Raw genomic sequence first — 12,989 nt, forward strand, 5'->3', positions numbered from 1 at the left:
GCCACTGGAAGTTATAATCCTATCGCACTGTCAAATAACTGTTTCTTAGAATTCAAGAGGCTCCTGGTTCTCCCCCCCCCATGGCAGTTGTATGAACAGCTTTTAGAGTAATTCCCAATTATTCTATATTTCAGTTTCCCCAGTCTTCAGTGGGTAAGACTGAAATAGTAAGCCAAGACCAAGAAAAAAATACCTTCTACAATCACTACTGAGGCTTTGCCTTCCCCCTCCCTGCCTCACACTTATCACTTCAGCCAAGAAGAGCTATCTCCGATTAAAAAAAAAAAAAAAAAAAGAAAATTAGGGCAGCACCATACGAGTTAAACAGCACCATGAAGTTTCACAGTGGGAAATTGGACAGTTGCTTCTTGAAGAACTCCCAAGCACACAGCCGGTGTCTGTCACCGCAGGGACAGCCATGGGGTTGAGCTGGAGAAGAGACCCCGTGCAGCAGGCGGGGGGCACGCCGAGCTGTCTCAGCGCCTTCCGAAAGAGGGTTGTTCTCTACAGCCCAGCACTAATATTACTGGAGCAGATGAGACAACTGAGAGGGTGGTACCTCCAGAGATATTTTTTTTTAAAAAAAAAAAAAAAAAAGGAAAAAAGGTGTTTTCCCATACTGACATAGGTGTCAGGCAGCTACAGAATTTGGATGAAATCGGAGACGGCACTACAGGGGAATTTCATTAGAGAAAATAAGTTGGATGGAATTCTAACTAGCAAGACTAATAGCATTAAAAAATCTGTCAAAGCTATATAATGCTTTGAGCACCCAGACTAGCCCTTTCTTCTACACACTACTACGCTATACCTCCACACTTGCACCAACTGGTGCTGCACCAACAGCCAACTGGTAGGACCCTGCAGCTCCAGCAGAAGCTCCACCATTACAGCATTTGACCACCGAGGGCTGTAGTTTAGGCAGGGTGTTCTAATAATGAGCAAGTCTCACCACAGGGTCACAGGTGTGTCTTCGGCAGGTATGACAAACAAAGCAGAAACAAGGTAATAAGGAAGACAAACTACATGTCTTTGTCTCTTCCTCATCCTACAGCCCAGTGAGGCATCACGCAAGGCAGTGGCTCTAACAAACAGGGATCCCAGTCCCATGACAAGCGCCTCAAGGAATGTACGTGGGCTTCCACCACAGAACACCATTACAGTTTAGCCTTCTCTATTCGCAACACAGCGCTCCAAGGACGAAACTAGTGTATTCTGGAACACAAGCTTCACACACAGATGGATTTACTTCTTGCAAGAATGCAGGACAAGCTGAATATTAAACTACAAATACAGCCACAGGCTCGTCATCAGAAGGTTTTTCTCTAGTAGCACTTTTAAACGGAGGTGTATTGTTTGCAAACAGGATGCTGGAAAGGCTTCCTCACATCCAAGTCCAGCACTGAAGTATTTTATGCCCACTAAATACACAGTATCCTAGTCTGCCCATGTAACATGCACACCAGCACAACGGCAGGCCCACAACCTCACACATAAGCAGATGTGAGCAGCAGCTGCACCCAAAGCATGGGTTTGAATGCTGCCTTAGAGCAAGTTAGGAATGCTTTCACTAGTGGTTACATCAAAGATTACCTAAAAGCTAGCAAGCCATCAAAAAAACATATCCATCTGGATCGCTTGCTATTTAATTTCCATCCTAATTTGAGAAGTTGCCCACTGTGTCTGACTAGGGGCTTGCGTTAGTCATTTAACAAAATCTTTACAGCTGTTTTATTTCAATTAACTGCTGCCTCAGTGCTATTATTTGTACACTCCGCAATAAGTGACAGTAAGATTGTCTAGTTTCAAATAACTAGAACCATTTGCAAACCAAAGTTTAAAAGCCCTTTATTAATTCAGAAGTGAAACACTGATATTTAAAGTGAGATAAGTATGTTTATTAAGGTTCATCCTACTCTAAGGTTTATACAGAGAATGGAATGCAATACAAGCTAAGAGCACACCTCAAAGATCTACCACACAACCACCCCCTACTCCCTATAAGGGAACTGTAAAAAAAAAAATAAAAATCAGAAAACCAGTTACTGTTTAACTAGTCGCAAGTGGCTTTGTCCAAAGAAGTTAAGCTTGATATTGCATTAGCTTTGTATGCAATAATTAAGTCTCTACAAGCTGAAGTATCACATACAGAGGCGTAAGATTTCCTGTGGACACACAAAACCATGTTTTAAAGAGCTACAGCACAAGGGTTGTTTAAAATTGCCTAAAAACAAGCCACTAGTGGCATGCACAGGTCAATAATATTAACTTTGGTAATGTCAGTCATTTTTGGTCAAACCTGGATTCCACTTTTAAAAGTAACATATAAAAACACACCCATCCTGTGCATAAAGCAACACACTTTTCACTTGCTACCAGCTAGAGGCAGGTCTTCAAGACATGGTTGAAGTATTCAAATTTAACTGTCAGGAGCTTGCTTGGTTCTAGATCGCATCTTTCACTAGTCTATAAGGCAAGACTAACAGGACAAGAAAGTGGTCAAATATTTTTTTTTTTTTTTAAATGCAGGACAAAAGCCATCTTCAAAGTTATATAGCTTTAAGTAACACTAATTTTCCCCACAATGTATTTGTAAGAAATCCAGTAACTTTTTTTTTTTAACTTTACCTAGTTCCCCAAGACACATTCTAGTTTGTTTTTCTTTCTGAAGCTATCAATACCCTGTAAACTCAAGTGTCTTGTTCTTCTTAAGGAAGAAGTCACAGGTGGTTTTATTTACAATGGAATCAATCCTTAGCATTGTAACTGGACTTGAATGGTTTAGAAGTGTAATGAATATGACAACCTTAAGTGTTACTTTCCATACAGAATCCACACTTAGTTCAGGTTTATTCGTTGCAGAGTAAAGTAAAAAGACATCCAATTACACTAGTAAAAACTCAGAAGATTTAGATTTGTACTCAAAAAAACACTACACATGCAAAGGGAACAATATCCTGCTAACACAACGTCATTTGCTGCTGCATTTGTCTAATATTAACAATTATGAACAGAGCAGTGCAACTAGTATTTGGAACAATCCTTACAGTGTTCGAGTGTCAGGCACAATACTTCACTTCTCTTCACACCACTGGTTCTCTTTACGTACCTAAAAGAACATTTTAACTATTAATATATTGCAGTGAACTTCCAGAAGTTAGCTGTAAATTCCCATAAGCACTCAGGATTACTTATTGCAGGAAGGCATAAATTTGGAAGTAGCTTTACTTTTTCATGCAGGGTTTGTAATTAGGAAGTCAGCCTTCCGAACTGACCTGTTTATCAATATAAACCAAGAAATTTATTTCTCATGCCCAGATTTGACCAAAACTGAATTTTTTCCACCAAGTACAGCAAATGGACTAGCTTAAGACTAAACTGCTTGTTTTGTGACACAACACTGAAGACAAACCTAAGTGTACAATTCAGTGCCTTTGTATTTTAACAAGGCATCTTGTTATGATCTTTCCCTGCTCTGACATTTCGCAGTTGGTTTGCTATTTAAGCTCAAAGGCCAACGAGTTCATTACTTAAAGACAAGAATCCAAACATCTTACCTTTCTAGCCACACGCAACACTGCATCTTCAGCATTCTAACTGCGACTCCAGAACAGCAAACTAAGGCTGCCACAAACAATCCTACATGTTTTCTTACCAGACACACATTTGAGCTAGTCGGTATGCTTTGGTTTAACCTTTACCAGTAACGGGCTGCAAGCAACATCGGTACTGAAAGGTCTTCCACCAATAGCAACCCATTTCCGAGGAGCTGATGCATTAGTTTACATTTATCCTTAACAAATCTGTTGCATCACACATTAAATAATAAAGCACCACGCAATAACTCAGCACAAAAAAACCCAACTGAGTAATAATTAAACCCAAATCAAATACCTGTGCTTCTTCCTCCTCAGTGAAGTCATTCTTAATATTGAATGTCTTGCGAATTTCTTCTGGAGTTTTCCCCTTGATCATGTTTGCAACTGTCTTGCATGTGACATCAAGCAAACCTTTGATGTCCAAGTAATTTGCAGCCTGTAGAAGAGTTTCCAGATTTAAGCCTACATATCAGTATTCTGCCTCTGGAGATGTACTACCAAAGTGGTGCTTACACCGAAATCGTAGAATACTGTAACTGCAAATAAGTGATCTTCACTTTGAGAAGCTTCTAGCTAGAACCTTGAAGTAACAGTACCTAAAACTTGCTTGCCAAAAGAGAGGGAAAGTCATTTGTACCATGAAATACACGCACCCCTGCTCCTCCTTCTACAAAGGGCTTTCAGAAACCTGCAAATATTAGAGATCTTCAGTGTTGAAGTGCTGGTAACTAACTAAGTAATGTTGCCTCAGTATCACGTAAGGCACAAATTTTAAGAGTCAAATCTAGATTTTAATTTGGACACAGATCTCCAGAACTCCATTTCTAGTGATAAGCCCTCAACTAAGACTCAAGAGCCACAAGAATAAAGACAGCTGGAGGGCCCCATGTTCAGAAAAGTATATTAATTGATTGCTAAATGAGCAAGTATAGATTAAAGTCTAGCATAGGGTTAACAGGCATTCTAACATCAACAATTTCAGCCAGTAGTTGCCAGAACTACTTGCCCTTCCCCCAGTGAAAAAGTTATTCAAGAAGCATAAAGACTTTATTTGTAAAGTGCACTAACAGAGGGCACTTCAGACATAGCCTTCTCTCCACTTGGACGTACTTACCAAGATAAGTTCAAAAAGCGTTCCTTGGTCTACTTTCAGAAACTCCTGATCCCACACGGGGATGTCATCTGTTCTTTTTTCTTTGTTCTCATCATCCTCAGGAGGAGGTGGATCATCCTTGTGATGGGTGCACCACTGAATCACCTAGTTAGGGTTTTGATATTAAAGTTTTATCCAAATGATTCTCCCATTAGGCCGCAACTATAACTTAACTTCATTTTATCAGAACTGTAGACTCCGGTATGAACATGCTCCATTAACCAATATTTTCATCTGAGCAACTGATTCCCAACCCTGAAGTACAACAGTATTCAAGAATCTTATCTGTGACAGTAGCTAGTTAATTACTTAATCTTAAGAGCCAGCTGCTGGTGTTATAAAGTCACTCAGCCCTGTGCTAACACATACAAGACTGTACAAAGCAAACCTAAACCTCATTTTGTGGTGTTTAATCTGTTTGCAGAAACATAATTCTTATTAAGCAGAATACTACACAGAGGAAGAGTGTGTAGTGGTAATAGCTATCAGCAGGACACGTTCACCACAGCACAAAGTTCACCTGGCAAAAGTTTGCCTATTCTTAAGTTTGCCCCTTTTTAAAAAAACAAAACAAAACCAAAACACACCACCATGTCATAACCCAGACAATTAAAGGATGGGTATCTACTGCAAGTAAAATCCTGTTCCATTTCGCCAGCCTGAGAGACTTCATAATTTAAGTTATTTATGTGTAGGTTCACTAGGAAATAATTTCTAACCCTGTATTTACCCCAAAACAGTCCAGTGCTTATTTTGGCACAACACTTTCTACTTCAGAGCAAAAAAGTCATCTTAGAAGACAGCAAAATACTTTTTTTGCTTTTCACGCTTGACCCAACAATAATCATGGTGTATTACCGAATTTAATACCACCAAGAATGCACAGCATCTCTTCAGCACTGTAACTGGCACACAGGCACAGCTACTGCCAGTTTCTCTCACCGCTGCCTGTCCCTCAATCCTTTCTCCTTACATTTGGATCTCATGAACTGCCACCTCAGTTCACAGAATCCAATTAAAATCAGTGCTTTAACACCATGAAATACTAGTGTGCACAGATGTCCAGCACCACTTCAATACCTTAGAAGCCTGTCTGGCCTCCAGCTGCTGTTCCAGAAGGTCACCCCTGTAGGTCTTCTGCCTCACCCCAGTTCTCAAGATACCCAAAATGCCTGTGTTTATGCACCTCAAATTGGTTAAGCTTGTAGCTAGCACATGAAAAGTATCTTGATTACAACAGGTCATAATATCCAACTCCAACATGAATTTCACATTTTGTTACTGCCAAACACTACCGCTTTCAGCGCCTTACCTTTTTTAAGATGGCTGCATTAACGTTTGGAAGAGGGACTGGGTCATCGTCACCTTCATCATCCATTCCCAAATCTAAAAATGGAAAGATGACTAAGCAATTGGCAGACAAAAACCATTTACTCTGAACTGGGCCGCTTCACCAATTCTCCACTATTTTAACAACAGTGAGGCTGAATGGATTGGTAGCAAAGGGTCTCTAACCGGTAAAGTCAGAAGCTTTTAGAAAGCTTCGGTGAGTCTTTGTGGAGCCATGGCTGCATTAGTCATACTAGGCACAACAAGTGCTTAGTCAAGTTTAGGCTAAGTAGCTAATAAGGCTGTTTCATCAAATAAGAGCATCAACAAACCATCAGTTAAACAGTCAGTTACTTGTTAGAGCAGGGACTTGCTAGTTCATTGTTCTGGCAATAAGGTATGTTGAAGAATAAGACATATTTATGCAAGTTTACCACTTTCAACAGTTCAATCCACAAGTTAAACCAAACTGTGATCTCTCATTCAGTTTATTATTTAATAAGAACTCAGATCTACTGTGGTAAATAGAGACGATGTATTTTCCTCTATATGAGCAGCAAATACTGTAGCCATAGAGATGCCAGTTATCTGGCCTCTGAAGCACTGGTACCGATTCTTACCAGCTGAAAAAGTTTGCACGCCAAGACAGCAGCACAAATCCTTCAACCAAAAAAGCATTTATAAGGCATGCTTCTGATACTCCTTGTTTTAAAAGCTTGTCAGCATGCTCAAGGCAGGTTTGGATAAAGTTTGTCACTTTGATTCCTTAATCATATCAAGGTGACCAAGTAAAAACAGAGACAAAACCATAAATTAAAATTTGGACTTGATACACAGAACAAATACCACCTTAGCCACCTTTGATTAGAGAATATGCAGGTTTTTTTATTACATAAATGCTAACAGTTGGATGACACCCTAGCTGTCAAAGATTAACATCTTATAATTAGTTATGTAATTGAGTGACTACACAGACCTTCCCTCATTATATGCACAGATGGGCCAATTCTACATCACCAAGGAGCTTCATTTTTAAGAACAGATGACTGTCACACCATCATCACTGAACAAATACGTGCACAATTAAAACAGCATGTACTTCTGTATTTAGACAAGTCAACTACTGTTATTATTTGGGGGATATTGATTAGTACTACTTGTTTGGAATAACTAGCTTCATAGATTCAGGAACTAAAATACTGACATTAAAGGGTACTGCATACATCACCAATAACTTCGAATGCATACTTTGAACATGACGGCAGATACTAATGTAAGAAGTGACCAGTCCAAAGTTGTTGGTATGGGGAAATAATTCAAGGAATATCTCAAGTTTAGTCAACTCTGTTCAACCTGTGCCCACCACCTCCAAAACAGCAGCTACGTTTGTTATCAGAAAATTGGTACTTTATTGGTGGTCCTATGATGCTCAACACAACCACCTTTCAGCTCCAGCACCCAACACACATAATGTGGCTTATTAACTGATGCTTACCCAGCTGTACTGCTAACGCATTTCATCCGTACTAGGAGACTGGTTCTCACCCAGATTAGCGAAAGGCAAGTTTATGGTGCCTGGCTTACAACACTTACCACGTGTAACTTCCCTTTCATCAACACCTGAGTGTCACTAAACACCAGCAGTGACACAGCTTCTGCGTGAGAAAACTGAGAAGAACGGGGCTCCCTAATGTATTCCAACCAACTGCTATGTTTCCTGCTCATGTTGCTAGTCATGTTCAACAGCATCTTATTAAGAGAAAGAAACTGTTCAATGCATGGAGCATTTCAACCTTATTTTTATTGTTCTTATGTATAAGGTGTCACAACCAGACAAGGATTTATATCGGAGAGCATCATTTTAACTACACCTACAGAAAGACTTTTTTCACAAGTTAATTCATGAATACACCCAAAAACTGGAAAAACACACCAGTAAACAATGAGGATTTGCAGTAGAGGGATTAGACACAGTTTGCTCTGTATCCTAGCCATCTGGCAGATTTCCCCTCCCCCGCCACGAGTTCTTTTGTTTCAAATTTATGTCAGCAGAAGATCAGAACCAAGTATTTATCCCAAATAATTTAACTGCATCCATAAGCTCACAATATAGGTTTCACTTTATCTCTTTCATTGCATTTGTTTATGAACTCCCACCTCATTTAAAAGATATTTACATTGTAAGACTGCTTTGTATGATTACTTAAGTTTTTAATATGATTAGATGTTTTGTTTGCTTAACTTTTACAAAACTGAAGTAGGCTGTAGGCAAGGCAGTGGGGTGCTTATATTTTACTAGCCTCCCTGTAAGTGCTCATAACAAGAGGACTGAACTTTAAGCTTTTTTCAACTGCACATCCACCCTAAAACAGTTTCAGCTACAACAGCAATTGTTCCAGCTGCTCTGACATATGACAGCAAGCTGCTTCATAGGCCTGGGAAACCTGTTTCAGCACAGTACCAGCTTGTCTCCTTCGGTCACAATTCCTATTCAAGAAGCTTCCTTGAACACACTGCTATCTCTGCACGAGCTAGTGATCCGCGAGGATGCATACTCTTACCTTCCAGCATAGTCTTTATAGTTACAGACTGTTTTGCAATTTCCACATCAACTTCAAAGATTTCTCCATCTGAACTCTGCAGTTTAATTGAAGGCATCTACAAGAGAAGGACAGTTATTTCCACACAGTATTCGGCAAATGTTACAAGTTTAGCTGACTCAAAGATGTACGTTACCCTTTACTATTTATATTGCTTCGTACCAACAGCAGATAACCCAGTACCACTTAAAGCACGCTCAGATTATTCACCACTTGAATTAGACCTAAATCATTAACCCTCATGCTTAAGAAACAAGGATTGATAGAAGCCTAACACCAATTTAAGGGAAGAGAACTTTTTTCTTAATCTGAAAGTATAAAATACACAACTTTTCTTAGCCAATACTGCTTACATTTTTTACAGCGCCACACCAGAGCTATCTTTCTCATTAACTTTCAACAACACTTCCAAAACACTGCTTGTCTTCAAATCCAAACAATTGCTACTCACTTTGACTACTTGAATTAAGTCGGATCTCAAAAGCATTTTTCAAATTATAGCCTCTGGAAGAGAATCACAAAATTGAGGCTGGAAGGACCCCCTTCTGGGCAGAGTCTGGTCCAGCCTCCCTTGCTCCAGAGTCAAACACACCAGGTTACTCCAGATCAAAAGCTTTCCTTCAGAAAAGCATTTGGTTTTCTGAAGAGATTAAAACACAATATACCACTATGAGGAAGGCTTTTAGCACTCAATACTACTCTTACAAAGTAGGAAGTTAGATCAGCACTTTGTTAGCATTGGGAAAGACTAAGATGACTATGCATTTTAACAAAATTTTTCAAACAAACTGTGATAAGACCTACGACACAAGCAGTAGACTTCAAAGATATCAACAGCAGAAAAATAATCAAACTTTCCAAGAATGTAAATTGCTTCCAGATATTTAACAACTCAAAGACAGAAGTAATGCACTAGATACAGCAGCTACTAGGTAACAACTTCTGCCTGAAGCTACACAAGTCTGTTTGGGTATCGCCGCACTTGAACCAACCGATTTGAAGGACACAATACACAACTGCCTGGCCACATAAATTTTATAAATCAGTTCTCAACAAAGTAGTAGGATTTGTTACAATAGGTTCCTTTATCACTCAAAATATTTGTTAGCAGCAGACCATTGTAACAGTTTCAGTTTTTCCCTCAAATTACCTGCTTAAAGATCTCTAAAGCATGTATTTGTAAATACAGCCTGCAATGCACTGTTTTCAAGCGTTCTCCCCCATCAAACCTAAGAGCTATGTATGCTAGTTCCATACAGTAGTACTGGAACTGCCAAAATTGAATTAGCTGGACCACTTTCAGCAAAACTTACATTATCCCTTTCTGAATGCCTCCTGTAGCTCATCAGTACAGCTGAGCCTGACAGTACTGCAACAAACCCAGGCCAATGGAGGCCAGCCAAAGCACGTTATTAAGCTGCTCACACCAGCTTGAAGTCCTCACTGCTTTAATTTCCATTTGGCAGAGCGAGTAGCTAGTTAATGTTTATACAGTAATGTAACCCTATATGACAGCACTACTTCTAATTAAGATGGGTGTTCTGGAGGCACACAGTCATGATTGTTCCAAAGATACAAATAGATATATATACAAACACAAGAATAAAGTTCAGATTAAAACACCGTTCCGAGTTGGTAGCTTGAATGATGCTCTCAAAAAAAAAAGTTATCTAGGCATGCATTTTAGATTTAATGCATCTGTTCTTGCAGTGATTGCCTGAGAACACTCAAGAACAAACCCGGCTTCAGATGCCAGCCTTCCTGTGCTTGTGCTTAACATTACATAATGCTGCACAACGCAGCCACCACCACAGAGATGCTGCTGCCCCACGAGTCCAGCCCTGCAAGAATATTTGCATCGAGACCCTTCTATCACACAAACCCACTTTTATCAAGGTTTAGGCTACTGTTAAGAGCCTGAATCAGACAGAATGAAGTTAATTTGCTACCTCATCACTGATAACAGATCACAATTTCATCTAAATTTCATTACTTTTTTTTACCACAGAGCTCAGTCTCCTGGAAGAAAAAAAAAAGTCATTTTTAGCAAGCTGCAATACAGCTCTGGAAAAAGACAGGCCTCAAACATCAACACAACTGGGTGACTAAGCAGGCCAGTCTTAAAAGCTCTATTCGACGATCAGCAAAACAGGTTGGGAGCTGGTCAAAAGGCAAACCTGAACTACAACGGTAATTTGCATATATAAGCCTGAAACGCAGAGCTCAGCCATCTAAACCAGCGCTCCCAGGCAACTCCATACCCTCCCCAAGCTATTCCGGATGGATGCCTGCTCCTTCCCGCTCCGCTCCTCCCTGTCACCGCCTGTAACGCTGCAATTATTTAATAAAATCACACCTGAGCCGCTCTGCTTACTCCAGAGCCCCCCCGCCCCTCGCTACGAGGTGACACTCGGGGCACCCTGAAGCAGCCCGACAAGCAAAGAAGGTACACTTGATTTAGCTTTACTTATTTTAAGGGCTGAGTTATTTACTAGAGCCTGCAGACGCCGCCTCCCCACGCAGCCTCCCCTCCGACACACACACCTCCCACGGCCGTTCAGCCCCGTGTTACCCAGGGCTCAAACCTCGGCCTGTCCCCTCAGCGACCACCACCGGGGAGCCCTGACTGCCCTCCCCAGGCCGGGGCCGGGCCGGGCGGTGGGGCCGGGCTGGGCCGCGGGGCCCACAGAGCGGGCCCCGCAGCCCGGCCCCGGAGCCGCCCTCAAGCACCTATCTTCGCCCCACCGGCGCCGGCCGGTCCCGCCGGCCGGTCCCCTCCCCCCCCGAGCTCGCAGGCCTCACCGTGAGGAGGCGGCGGCGTCCGGCTCCGCGCTGACTGGACTCGGCGGCGGCAGTAGCGCTCGGGGCCCAGCTGCGGCGGCGGCTTTATATGGCGGGGAAAAAAGACCCGCCTCTCGGAGCCTCGCAACAGCCGGGCTGCCCACGGCGAACGCCTGATCAAAACAACCCCCGCCGTGAGGCCAAACAGCGCGGAGAGCGCTGATTATCAATAACATAGAACCGCGCCGCCCTCTGCGGGTTGGGGAAGGAGGGAGAGGGGACGAAACGAGGCAGAGGAGCGACGCGGCTGCCGGCGGGTTGTTCAGGCGCGCCGGGGACAGCAGAATAGGCGGGGGCGGCGGGAGCGGGCCAACGGCTGCGGCGACCCTCAGGGGCCGCCATGGCCTCGGGCCTGCACCTGGCCCGGTGGTGCCGGGGAAGCGGGTGGTGGGGGAGGCCCCGGCCCCGGCGAGGGCGTGAGGGAAACGAGCCGCCATGGTGAAGGGTGCTAGTGCGGCCTGTAGTAGCTGGAGACCGGCCTGGTGACGGGAAACAAGCGGGCCGCGGCTGTCATCGTGCGTGCTTAAAAACGGTAATTCGGGAGTAAGCCAGACGGGTCACGAAAAGCCCACGTTGGGTGTCTTCCTTCCCGTGAGGGGAGGGGAGCTGGGTCAGACGCTTGTGGTAGCGTCTGGCATGTAAACACAGGGAAATGCCCTCTTCAGCGGCTGCTCAGGCAGCAGAGAACGTTTTAATTGAAAAACTGCACTAAAAAACTGTCTAATTTCAAATTGTTACAACAAGAGGTTGCTCTCCTTGAGTGGTGGTACAGCTCAGAGCATTTCACAGCACTAGAAGTGGATTTAAGTCTAACTGGCAGTCGCTGAACATCTACCCCGGCTCCCACCAGGAATTTCAGGGAGCTGCAGCTCTGCCTGTGGCCGGAGCACATCGAAGCATCTCCAGACACCAGCTGCGCAAGGAGCCACCAGGCTGGAGGAGTGGACTAGGAGCTAGGAACCACCGACATGCAGCCCAAACAGTGCAGTGTTAGCACACCACCCACCAGAGTGGTGTACCCCAGCGCAGGCAGTGTCTCCTGAAAGGTCAAGAGTATGTGCTAGATAGCGACAGGCATTATGTTTCCAGAAAAAGAGAGATCTGAAGGATTTTGCTTGGTGAGGAAGGCAGACCAGGGTACAAGTCCACCAAAGCAACCGTGAGGTTTCCAGGGTGCTGCATTGTGCTGTCACACAAAGCACTCATTCCAGGCTACACTGTTGAGCCTGGCTTTGCATCAGCTGTCCATGGTAAAGTGGCTTTTAAGTAGTTAAAATATTTAACACAGTGACAACCCACGATTATGACAATTTGCTTTACTTCAAATCTTAATTAAAAATGCTTTTAGAACCTGACAACGTTTTCACAGCATTTCAATGCAGATATACCCAGGCTGCCTGTAGGCAGAGCGGTACCTGCAGCAGCGCTGCACTGCAGAGCACAAATACAGCGTAAGGCACAGCTTTC

The 12,989-nt window shown here is 42.9% G+C and overlaps 1 protein-coding gene across 1 annotated transcript; it reads right to left on the reverse strand.

The window, feature by feature from the left end:
* Positions 1-1,831: 1,831 nt before the first annotated feature.
* SKP1 (S-phase kinase associated protein 1) lies at positions 1,832-11,804 on the reverse strand. Its single transcript, XM_074603567.1, has 6 exons — positions 11,484-11,804; positions 8,643-8,739; positions 6,065-6,138; positions 4,714-4,857; positions 3,895-4,035; positions 1,832-3,109 (listed from the first exon to the last, which is right to left on the reverse strand). Exons 2-6 carry the CDS (start codon positions 8,737-8,739, stop codon positions 3,074-3,076), a joined length of 492 nt encoding a protein of 163 aa, XP_074459668.1. The 5' UTR covers positions 11,484-11,804; the 3' UTR covers positions 1,832-3,073.
* Between the last annotated feature and the right edge of the window lie 1,185 nt (positions 11,805-12,989).

This window comes from Larus michahellis, chromosome 11 (genome assembly GCF_964199755.1).
Source record: "Larus michahellis chromosome 11, bLarMic1.1, whole genome shotgun sequence".
In the NCBI taxonomy this organism is placed as follows: Eukaryota; Metazoa; Chordata; class Aves; order Charadriiformes; family Laridae; genus Larus; species Larus michahellis.